This window comes from Saccopteryx bilineata, chromosome 2, assembly GCF_036850765.1.
Source record: "Saccopteryx bilineata isolate mSacBil1 chromosome 2, mSacBil1_pri_phased_curated, whole genome shotgun sequence".
Lineage (NCBI taxonomy): Eukaryota > Metazoa > Chordata > Mammalia > Chiroptera > Emballonuridae > Saccopteryx > Saccopteryx bilineata.
This window is the reverse complement of record NC_089491.1, coordinates 176,601,965-176,614,072: the sequence shown is the minus strand read 5'-3', so window position 1 is coordinate 176,614,072 and position 12,108 is coordinate 176,601,965. Positions and strand designations below refer to the sequence as shown.

The window sequence follows — 12,108 nt, the reverse complement described above, 5'->3', positions numbered from 1 at the left end:
GGTGAGGACTTTATTTTTAATCATTGTATGATAAAATTAGCACATCACAGATTACTTTAAGCAGTGTTATCAAAGAGAACTGTATGTCTTATTTTGAGTCAGCTTTATTAATTTTAGTTTGGAAACGGTAAATTATTAAACTTTACTTACAGTGGGAAGAATTATCACCAGAAGCAATAATTAAGGGTATCTACCCTTTTCCCCCAGAAAAATAATAGCAGAATTTGAGAGTGGCCCAGCCATTTTGTCACTTGGGTTTGAAGAAGGCCATTATGTATGTTGATAAGTTGGTTCTGTGTCTTGCTTTACATTGCTAATCCACAGTGATAGGCTTGACATTAAAGTTTAAACAGAGGGTGTTCACTGCTACTTCACTTCCCCCCCGAACTTTTTGAATTAAGTAAGATAATTATCTTCATTTTACAGATGAAATTTGGGCATATAGAGATTGAATGAATTTGACAAAGGATATTTATTAGTAAGTGACAAAACTAGGCTTGAAGTTAGTTTTCCAGACTTGCAAGTTCTTTTTCACTATACTGCGCTACCTAAAACACACATACTATGTTTTATGCATTTGTATTCATTATAAACCTTGATTTTATTGTAAGAACTCAGTAAATGTTTATAGGTAGATTTCTTATGAGTTACTCTAGAATTTTTGGCTTTGGGGATCCCAAGGAGAGCAGTAATTTGCAAAGTAGATTTCAGATCTTCTTGGGAGTCACTAGCCAAAAGTAAAGCAAAGGATTTACTTTTTTTATCACATTAATTTCCACTTGTTAGAAAGTTTTCTATCTTTCTCTTTCTCTTTTCTTAGATACTCCTTTCCATCTTTACCACCTAAGGTTTAGAATTATTTAGCATTTATTGTCTACGACATGCTAGGCACTATTTATTATACATATGTTTACATGCTTTATGTCATATAATTCTCACAACAGCCCTTTAAGTATTTTTATCCCAGTTTTATTGAAAAACAGAGACCCAGAGAGGTCAAGTAATTTGCTCAAGGTCTCATAGCTCATAACCAAAAACCAGGAGTTGAAGCTAGGACTTCTTTTAAATCCAGTGTCTTTCTACTAAATTTTACTGCTGTGTATTCTCAGTAAACTTCTGGGTCTAAAATTGGAGCCCTGGGCTAGAGAGAGAGAGAGAGGAGAGCCAAGTGAAAGTGGTTTTCCTATCATCTCTCTAAAGTAGCCATTTTGTATTTATATGCCTACTGTATAAGCAGGAGAATTATCTTTTTTGGGAGGGGGTAGAATTATGTTTCAACTGAATCAGGAACTGACAAGTAGGACCTGTATGTCTTTTTTTAAACCCTATTTAATAGAAGCAGCAACTAACAGAGCCAAAGAGGATACCCATCATTCAGCCAAAAGCTTTTTAAATGTTTACCAAGGGAATATATTTATATTATTTGTTTGGGGGGGGGTTTCAGTCTAATTCCAAGCTCAAGTTGGTACGCAGCCTGGCAGTGTGTGAGGAGTCCTCTGCCCCATTTGCTGATGGGCCACAAGAAACCCAGGTAGGTCCTTTATAAGAGTAAGTAGAGTAAGTATAGCTTTTGAGTTTGGCAGTTGTTTGGTAAACTGTAGTATAGCCACCGCAACATCAACATTAGGCTTGGAAATCAGGGTACCAGGAGCTTCAAAACAAACCTTACAGTAAAACATGGCATGGGTGAGAGCATGAAGTATAGGTTTTCACACCTAGACCACCCACAATGATGCAGACAAGGATAGCCCAGAGCTAGATCTTATTTTCCCACTGACACCCTTGCCCTCTGATGCCACCATTTCCATCCAGTTCCCACACTGAGAACAGCCAGTGTAACTTGAGCTGCCCATATTATACAAGGCTGTGATTTTTGATAGAAAAGGCTTAGCCTTTACCCTTTTCGTACAAAAGCTAAAACAATTTAATTAACAAGGTTGCAAATTCCGTCCCCAGTCAGTGGAACAACAGATTGATGTTTCTCTCTCTCTCCCTTCCTCTCTCTCTCAAATCAGTAAATAAGTTTAGCCTGACCTATGGTGGCACAGTGGCTTTGACCTAGAATACTAAGGTCGCCAGTCCGAGACAGTTCAAGTCCCTGGGCTTGCCCCGTCAAGGCACATACTACTAAGAATTGATGCTTCTTGCTTCTCCCTGCCCCCTTTCTCTCTATCTCTCTCTCTCCTATATCTAAAATCAATAAAATCTTTTTTTTTTTTTTGACAGAGACAGAGAGAGGGACAGATAGGAAAGGAGGGAGATGAGAAGCATCAATTCTTTGTTGTAGCAACTTAGTTGTTCATTGACTGCTTTCTCATATGTGCCTTGACCGGGGAGGGGGTGTAGGGGGGTGGCTACAGCAGAATGAGTGACCCCTTGCTCAAGCCAGCAACCATGGGGTCATGCCTAGGATCCCACGCTCAAGCCAGCGGCCCCACACTTTGAGCCGGCACTCAAGCCAGATGAGCCCACACCCAAGTCAGCGACCTCGGTGTTTTGAACCTGGGTCCTCTGCGTCCCAGTCCATCGCTCTATCCATTGTGCAATAGCCTGGTCAGGCAATAAACAAAATCTTTAAAAAAAATAAAATAAATCTTAAAAAAATTTTAATGCTATCTTCTGTAAGAGAATGCTGCCACCCTAAGATTTATCTTCTCTGAGATTTCAAGGGGGCTACAAGAGAGTTAAAATCCATTTCCCCTTTGATTATGTTTTTCTTTACCTTGTCCAAGGATATAATTCAATTGCACATCAGCTGCCCCTCTGACAAAGAGGAAGAAAAGTCCACAAAGGATGTCTCTGAAAAGGAAGACAAGGACAAAAACAAAGAAAAGGTGCCAAGGAAGATGCTATCTAGAGGTGAGGACTCTCCCCTTTTCTCATCTGCCCTAGGGGCTTGCTCTTCAGTGCCCTTTTCTTCCATTTTGAAGTTTGGCAGGTGCTGGCCTAATTGGCCCAACAGTTCATTGTGTCCTACTGACTTTATGGTTGCTTGGGACAGTGCCTAGCAAGGTTACTTTCTTTGCTGCTTTATCCAACCCTGTTTTAGGGGTTCACATGCTACAGAGAACGGCTCCATTAATATTGGTGCTGCCCATAGGAGGACATTATAGTCAATTCTGATTTTATTTTTACTCTAGAATAAACAGTGACATGGATCATCACTGGTTGCAGCTTCTTCAGATACCATTTATATTTTGGGGTGCTTGATGTAATTTTTTTAACAATATAGATTTGCATATTATTATTAAGCTCTATGGTTTTAAACTCTTGGGCTGATAGCAAAAAAGACATGGTCCAAAAAAATGATAGTTGAGAGGAAAAAGGCAACCTTAGGATTAAAATTTTTTAAATAGGCCCTGGCCATTTAGCTCAGTCAGTTAGAGCATTGTCCTGAAAGACAGGCTATGAGTTCGATTCCTGGTCAGGGCACACACAGGAAGCAACCAATGAATGCACAACCGAGTAGAACAACAAATGAATGCTTCCCTTCCCCCTCCCCTCTCTCTCCCTTCCTTTCTTTCTCTCTCTCTCACTGAAATAATCAGTGAATAAAAAATTAAGCCTAGGCTGGATGCTCCATTGGTTGGAGTGTCACCAGAAGCGCAGAGGTTGCTGGTTCAGTTTGTGGTCATACAGAAACAGCTTGGTATTCCTGTCTGTCTCTCTCTCCAAAACACTTTTTTATTAAATAAATACAAATAATTATATAAATAATCAACATTTGAACATATTTGCTGAGATCCTGGAAAATTCAGCCCTGACTGCCCTAACCTAGAACTTGTTTTTCTTAGCTAGACTAAAACCAGCTCTGTTCTGGTCAAGGCATTCAATAAATACTTACTGATGGTAAGGTGGCTTTTTACTGTAATCATGATGCAACACTATGATTCAGATTCTACCTTCTATAATTGTCATGATGAATTTGGGGGGGGGTGCTGGTAAGTCAAAGACATTCTGGTTTTTAAAGTAAAACCGCTGAAGTTTGATTCTTCTTTCTTGTCATTTCTTCTTATCAGGCTGTGGGATTCTGCTTGGGATTAGATATCATGCAGAGAAGTTTCATTTATTTTAAATTTCTTTTGTTGTGGTGGTTTTAGACTCCAGCCAGGAATATACGGACTCCACTGGAATAGACCTACATGAATTTCTTGTAAATACACTGAAAAAGAACCCAAGGTAATAACATGATTTGATGAATGGGGAAAAGGGCCGGCAGCCAGAAGGATGCCTGTGAAGCCAAGTAGCTTCTGAGATTTTTTCCATTAGAATCTAGGATCCCCATCCCCTTCACCACCTTCTCTCCAGTATAGTTTAATATTTTGTGAAGGATTCAAAACACCCTCGTAATGAGGTTTTTGCTTTCAAAAGAGTTGATCATAAACACACTTAATCAGTATGATTACAAGAAGGGTAGGGGATAAATGGTGATGGAAGAACACTTGACTTGGGGTGGTGAACACAAAGTGCAATGTACAGATGATGTGTTATAGAATTATATACCTGAGACCTGTATAATTAACCAATGTCACCTAAATATATCCAATTAAAACATTTTTAAAAAGTTAAGAAAAGTTCTATGGAAGAAGAATGCAGAGACAAAGAAATATGAAGGCTTGGGAGTACAATTAAAAATCACAGAAGAAAAAATAATTGATTTTTACATAAGCTAAATCATCATAGTTTTAAAATTCTGTAAATAATCATATGGAATATAGAATAATGATTCAGTTTATAAGTTATGTGTTTATATGAATATGCCTGACAAAAGAATTAGATTTCTGATAAGGGTAACAAAGTACATGGTTAGCAGGATCTGCAAAATGCATACCCAATTGTTTTTCTCTTTTAAAGTAACATAAGAAAGGTCAGTGAGACTCAGTAGCCCCTGCATTTTGGTCCACTGTTGGGGTTTGGATCTGTCTCTCCCTTCAGCCTCTGTAGTGAGCAGGTCATGTTCTCAACCCTTGCTTTGAATGTCTATGGGAGGCTGCTTTTTGTTTTGTTTTAATCTTTTCTAAACAGGGACAGAATGATGCTGCTAAAATTAGAACAGGAGATTCTGGAATTTATTAATGACAACAAGTAAGTTACTTGAATGAAATAAAAATTTAGAGGTGGGAGGGGCACCAAAGGAAATTTAGGTATACTTTTAGTATATCCCTCTTTCATTTTTCCCTTAAAGTCTGAATTTTTGAAGTAATTGTTCACTGGCAACCAAAAAGGGGTGGGGGGGGGATAGTAATCAGAATGGATTAAATAAAGAATATGTGTGAAAATCAACTGACGTATTCAAATTATTGGTTAGACTTCAGTGGAAAAGAATTTATCTTTTCAGCAGCTACCTCTTGTTTCATATTTTATTATTCTTAAATTTTTCATCCAGGTGGAGTTAAGGAATGGTCTTAATGAGGATAGTGGGTCAGAGTGATATACAAAATACTAGAGCGAAAAAGAGCTGAGAGAACCATTTTTGTTCCCACTGAATAGATAGATATCATTTCTTATATCTGTTTTTCCTAAGAAATTCCTTACTTTAGATACTTTTAACTAAAATTACAATTGGCTATTATTTTTCCTTATTTTGCTTTTTTCCTCTGGTTTTCCCTTCAGTAACCAGTTCAAAAAGTTCCCTCAGATGACCTCTTATCACCGGATGCTGTTACACCGGGTAGCTGCCTATTTTGGGATGGACCACAATGTTGATCAAACTGGAAAAGCTGTAATCATCAACAAAACCAGTAACACAAGAATGTAAGGGAGAAAACCACAGATTGGGAAGACTTTCCTGGGATAGCCTCTGGGGTGGAAGAGAAAGGTTGTAGGATCAAGATGTCTATTTCTGTGGAGGGAATAGAGTGGAAGTGTGGGGGGCTATGTTACCAATTCCTCTTTCCTCACTCCTGTGAGGTCTTGGATATACATTCTAGAGGTACTGGTGTTTTGTGAAGACTGGCCCCTGGCCTCTCTTCACCTTTACTGATAGGGCTGGTATAACTTTGGAGGAAGATAAGTTATAGATGGTTAAAGAACAGACCCTGGCCCTGGCTGGATAGCTCCGTTAGAGCATCATCCTGAAGCACCAAGGTTGCAGGTTTGGTCCCCGGTCAAGGCACACACAAGAATCAACCTATGAATGAATAAATAAGTGGAACAACAAGTCAGTGTTTCTCTCTCTCTCTCTCTTCCTTCCTCCTTCCTTCTCTCTAAAAAAAAAAAAAAGGAACAGACCCTAAGGATTTCATTAAAAGCTTCATGTGACTTTTTGAATTCCTGATTCCAGAAATCCCCTGAATGGGAGTTGTGGAATTTAAGAGAGCTGTACTGGGAGGTCTGCTTCCTAACAAAAGGTTTTTTTCGCCCCTCCTTTCACATTTCTGTTCCAATCCCAGCCCTGAACAGAGATTCTCAGAACATATAAAGGATGAGAAGAATACAGAATTTCAACAGAGATTTATTCTCAAGAGAGATGATGCCAGTATGGATCGAGATGATAACCAGGTAAAGAATGGAAAGGGATGGGCGTATAGAGAGATCACAGTAAGAGAAACTGGGAGGGCAGAAGAATTTTTGTGGGATGGAGAAAACTTGAAATATCATAGTATGGAAGAATATATTGAGCTATACTGAGTTGGCTTTGGCTTAATGTTAAAGGTTGACTATACTTGCTGAGCTGAATGCCATCCTTTTAGCCCCAGAGAGACATGGTGCTGAGGTTTGCTGGGTTTTCTCATTTGGCCTGGAACACCCTGGTTCTGCCACAGACTTCTAATTCTACATTATTTAGGGACAAAGCAAGGTCCCTCCCTGCTTCAGCCTTGATTCAGCTAATGGCTTCATTCTTTTTTTTCTTTAATAGTTAGGGATTTCTTTGGGATCCACCCAAAGCTACTTTATCCCACCTCCGCTCTTATCTAGCTCAGGGCTAGCTTTGAAGTGGTGAAATTGTGATCTCATTTACCCACTTATAAAGGTGTTTCTGATCCCTTTATGTTAATTGTTTTGCCTAGTCCTTCCATTAAGGTGAGTGAGTTAATTTGACTTTTGATACTGGGAACCTCAGACAGTGTCCCCTTTTTAAGGCATAAGAAGTGAACAATCTGCCCCATCCTTTTATTTATGGGCCTGGCTGTTGGCCTGACTTTGAGCCCACTCTTTAGAGAGTAAGTAATTATTTGGGGATTAGTTTGCTAGCCACATATAGGGTTTAGATCCAGCCTACTTTTGCTTGGCCTCCAAAGAAGGTTAGGTGGAGAACCAGGATTAAGGTTCAAAGAGCATGGTTGGGTAGTGCCAATATAAGTCTTGCTAATTAATGGTAACTGTAATAATATCTTACCTCTAGAGTCAAAATTAGTTTCCTTGGGATACTGTGTGGTATTGAGACCAGGACATTTTCTGCTTGTTACTTATTTGAGAGTCCTTTTGAAAAAAAATGCCATTATCTATTGTGGACAGACATGCTGGGTCTGATTGAAAACAATGAAATATACAAAAAAGACAAAATTAAAAAACAAGAGCCTTTCCATCCTGACACCCTTCTCTCCATTTTCCCCAGACCCTTTTTCTGTGGTTCAAGAATTATTCAGGCCTCAAGGCACAGTGGGGCAGAGTGGAATCTGCTCCTATTGTAAACTTTCCATCTCTCAGCTTCAGGCTTGATCCATAATAGTTTAGGCTCTCTGCACTTTCTCTCTGTGATGTTAATAATAAACACAGTAATTGCTATTTGAGTGTTTTTCCTGAACTAGACTTTTTCCTAACACATTATATCCATTATCTCTTAATCTGCTCCACAACCCAGTGTGGATGGGGGTATTAGCCCCACTTTAAATGTAAGAAAACTGAGGCTAAGAAATGTTATTTGCCTGAAGTGACATTACTCAGAGGTGGCAGAGCTGAGATCCCGTCTGTCCTCAAACCCATTATGCTCTTTCTACTCTGCCACTAGTGTACCAGGGCTAGAGGCTGAGGACAATATAGCACCATATCGTCCTGTGTCTTCTTGGAATGGGATTTGTAAAAGGATATGTAGTAGAATTTAGGTTCTTAAGTCCAGTGAGAATTAAATCTAGTCAAACGTTGATACTCCTGAAGTTATGATTACCTCTGGAGATTGGTGAAGATGAGGAAAATCAGCCTAGAGCAGCACTCTGCTTGGTTGCTTCATGTGAAGCTTTCAAAGCCTCTGGATTAAAGGTCAGAATCTTTTATAACCTGATAACATTCATTTGATGGGTTTCTCCCTCAGAGCTCCTTGCCTTCAAGAGCAGTATGGAAAAGGACACTCTATAACACTTTACCCAGGATAGTGCTCACAATTCACAGGCCAAGAGAGAAGACTGTGTTGGAGGGTTGGATGGTAGACTAGCCAGAGGTGGTGATCTGCTCAACCATCCCCTTTAGTCACCTCACTACGTTTCTCAGAATGAAAAGTCCTCTGTCCTCTATTTCCTTCTTTTTCCTTTCTATCACTCTCTCCCCTCCCTCCTCCATACCTTATTCATCTGTCCTTTCTCTGTCCATCCTTCTTTCTTTTCTTTTCTCCTTTTCTTTTTCTTTACCTCTTTGTGTTGCTCTGTTCCCTTTCTTCTCTGTTTCTGTAATTTTTCTCTCCCTCCCTCCAGGAGCCATAGTTAAGATGAGAAAAAAAAAATCTTAAGCATTGAGTTTAGCTTCACCCTTGGGATTTTATTTCCAAGGCCCTCTTTGCTGAGCTATGTGTGACTTGGATCTTCAGGCCATGGCATTCATTAGTGACTAAAGAAGGTATAATGTCAGGTATAGATCTGTAAATCTCTTCTTTACATTCAGGTCTGGTAAATACATGTTCTTCTCCCTCTCTAGCTTCCTCCTGTCCCTTGCTTCCCTTCAGGGCAATGTTGTTTATTCCCTCAGCTATTCTCTTGATCCTTATTGATTGGAGAGTACCTGATTACTATAAGGAAGCAACCAATCCTTATAGTTACTGTTCTTGATACTCTGGGGGTGGGGGTGGGGAGATGGAGAGGCCCCAACCATCCTGAAAACCTGATCTCCCAAACTGCATGGTCAGATGTACCCAGTGAACTTGTCCAACACTGGAAATTTTATTTCTTTTTTTTTTCCATTTTTTTTTATGGCAACTATAAACTCTCCCAGTTTCTCTTCCTTGCTGGTGTGCAGTGAGCTTGCAGTACGAGGAGAACTTAACTAGCTTAATTCTGCTCATCGATCTAGATCAGAGTTCCATTGCAGGATGGAAGGAGGAGCAAGTCAATAGAAGAGAGAGAGGAGGAATATCAAAGGGTCCGAGAGAGAATATTTGCCCGAGAGGTAAGTGTAGCTTCTGAGAGTTGTCAGCTCATAGCTTTTAGCTCTTAATCTTTGGAACTGTGAATGGAATGAACCCTCCATAAATGTGATGTTGTTTTTTTAACCAAAATCAGCCAGCCCTTCATTTGAGCTCTAAAATTAAATGTGGCTTATGGGGATGCAGCAGATTTTTATTTGTATTATTTTTAATACATTCTGCTGTATGGCATACAAAGAGAACAAATGGAGTGGCTGAATTTGGTGGATATGACTAGACTGAAAATAGAAATGGTTTTGGCAGGGCTTATGGAAGGGTTCTGAATCTTGCCTGTCAAACCCTTCCCCCACTTACCCTCTTTCACTTCCACTGTCCGTTTTAGGCATCTTTGCTTCTAAGTGGAAGACTTAGTGTCCCCATAGCCTATATATTGATCTTGTTTGGCCAGCCTTGTTTTTAGGATATGTTGGTGATTGTTAGAACACAGATCTGTCATCCATTCTCAGAACTCCACATTCCAGATGCACAGAAGTTACCACTTACTAGTCCCTCCAGTCTCTACCTGAACAGAAAGCCTCTTTCTTCCTATATGTCTTAACTTGCTTCTTAGAATAGGACTGGCTCCTTGGGCCAAAAACCAGCATGAATCATTTTAAATAACTTTATTCTGAAGAATTGCAAGCCATATCAAATATACTTAATACACCTATATCAGGTGGCGTTTGCCTACCAGAAATTCAGGAAAGGCTGTGGATAGGCAAGAAAAGATCAAATCTCCAGAAAATGTAGGATCCAGATACAGCACCATTTTACAGTCAAATTAGCAAACAAAGGAGGAAGAGCCAGCCTCCCTTCATTGTCAAAAGATGGCCAGTTTTAATCAATATACTTAGATGGACATTATTCTCCTCCCATTTCCCCATTCTCCCCTCCATCAGAAAGACTATCTGTGTATTTTTTTCCACCATCACCTAGCTCAGAAGAATATTGTTTCCAACTTCAATAAAACTGACCTCTTCTATAAACACATTTCATTGTCTCAGGAGACCCAAGTGTTCCAGGGATCCCCACTGGGGACAGATACATGACAAACCTTCTGGCCCAAAGTCCAAAAAGAAGGACTCTTCTTACCCTCTGTTACATAGACTTCCATTCTGAGACAGAAAAATCTATATTCCAATTATCCAATCTGGATAATTGGATAATTCTTCAAAGAGGGTTCTCTAACTTTTACCTGCAAATCAGTTGGCTGAAATGAGAGGAGAGAGGTCATTTGCACATATGGCTGGTGGTGACCCTATATTATGGACAGAGCAGGTTGGTGGATGATAATAACAAATATTTATATAATGCTTACTGTCTTTCAGACACTCTTCTTAGTGCTTTGCATAAATTATCTAATCCTCATACTAGTCTGATGAGGTAGGTTATATTATTTTCCTCAGTTTATAAATGTGGGACTAAGGTAGAAAGAGGTTAAGTAACGTAAGATTACACCACTAGTTAGTGAAAGAGCTGGTGTTCTAATGCAGAGTCTGGCTCCAGAGTACACATGCTCTTAACCCCTAAAGTAAACTACCTCTCAATAGCTTGCTCTGCTCTGAGCTCTTTAGATTAAGAAGTATCATCAGGGACATCATAGCATAGCGATCTGTGATGTGCACCTCTGCTTCACTGACACATGAATAATGACTGTCCCACCATGCCAGACATTAAAGCAAAGCCACAGATATTCGGAGAGTACCAGCAACTTTTAACAGGGTGTTGGGGCTAATTATGACAACACTGGAATATGTCTACCTACAGCCATAACACAGTCAAAAGTTAGCTCTTCTCTCCTTTTTTCTCCTGATTTTTAGTCTCTCAAGCCTCTACTAATATATGTATTCTTTGTTAAATCCTTGTGGATTTATCACTGTCATGTCAGCACTTCCTACATCTTGCTGCAGTAGAGGCTTCAGGATTGTCAGAAGGTCTAGCAAGGAAAAGTGGCCAAAGCCCATCATACTCCAAAGATTCCCATGTGGAAAAGAACTTGGCCAAAGGGAGATGATTAAGGGTGGAGTTGTAGGTTGGGGCAGAGGGGAGGAAGAGGCAGGCCAAAAAGAAAGGGAAGTGGTAAGAAGGGTGTTTGGATGGAAATGCTGATGCAGTAGCCTTCTCTGGAGCCTGAGCTATGTATTGGGAAAACTGCACCATATAGGCTCTGATCTTTGTGGAGCCCATGCTGCTCAGCAGCTGGACACACTTGGTAACTTTTTCTAAGGCTTGGGAGTCCACCATAATGCTTGCTTACTTCACTCAGCTCAATGGCTTTGTCAGAAAATGACCCCCAAAAGGAATGTTTCAGGCTTTTAATTGTCTCATTTTTTCTAGGCTCTGAAAAGTACCTGCTTTCCCAATTTGTTATTCTCCTTGGGTCTCAGGTCAGAATGTCTTTCATTTTGGCCAGTATAGAGGACAGAAATGGAATATTTGAGGATGATTTCCCAAAAAAAAACTTAGTTTCTTTCTCTTGTCTCCCTTTTTCCTTTCTTTGAACACATTCTTTAGGACCAAGCACACAAATTATTATGCTCAGCTTACTTCTAGAGAGACTAAATTTAGAGCTTAAAAAGGAAATAATAGGTTAATACTTTCCTCTTCCTCCTTTCCATACTCCTACTTTTATAAATCTCTCTTTTTAAACACCCTGGGAAGGCTAAAAATGCTCCATGCTCTTTCCTGTTAAAGGTGAGAAGTCAGACTGGGTGTGTGGGTTTGGGTCATCCTGTCCCTGCTCCCTCTCTCCCTGTTGGGGTGTGAGCTTGGTTTGA

The 12,108-nt window shown here is 39.8% G+C and overlaps 1 protein-coding gene across 43 annotated transcripts in view; it reads left to right on the top strand.

The window, feature by feature from the left end:
- Window positions 1-12,108, top strand: part of R3HDM2 (R3H domain containing 2) — a 240,913-nt gene that overhangs the window by 193,891 nt on the left and 34,914 nt on the right. For 30 of the 43 annotated variants that reach the window (XM_066258789.1, XM_066258777.1, XM_066258756.1 and 27 more), the window contains 7 exons: window positions 1,445-1,531; window positions 2,733-2,859; window positions 4,101-4,179; window positions 5,026-5,085; window positions 5,614-5,754; window positions 6,393-6,501; window positions 9,220-9,315. In XM_066258789.1, coding sequence (XP_066114886.1) covers window positions 1,445-1,531; window positions 2,733-2,859; window positions 4,101-4,179; window positions 5,026-5,085; window positions 5,614-5,754; window positions 6,393-6,501; window positions 9,220-9,315 — 699 coding nt within the window. The remainder of the gene's footprint in view (window positions 1-1,444; window positions 1,532-2,732; window positions 2,860-4,100; window positions 4,180-5,025; window positions 5,086-5,613; window positions 5,755-6,392; window positions 6,502-9,219; window positions 9,316-12,108) is intronic. The other 13 variants (XM_066258802.1, XM_066258796.1, XM_066258800.1 and 10 more) reach the window with 4 other exon arrangements.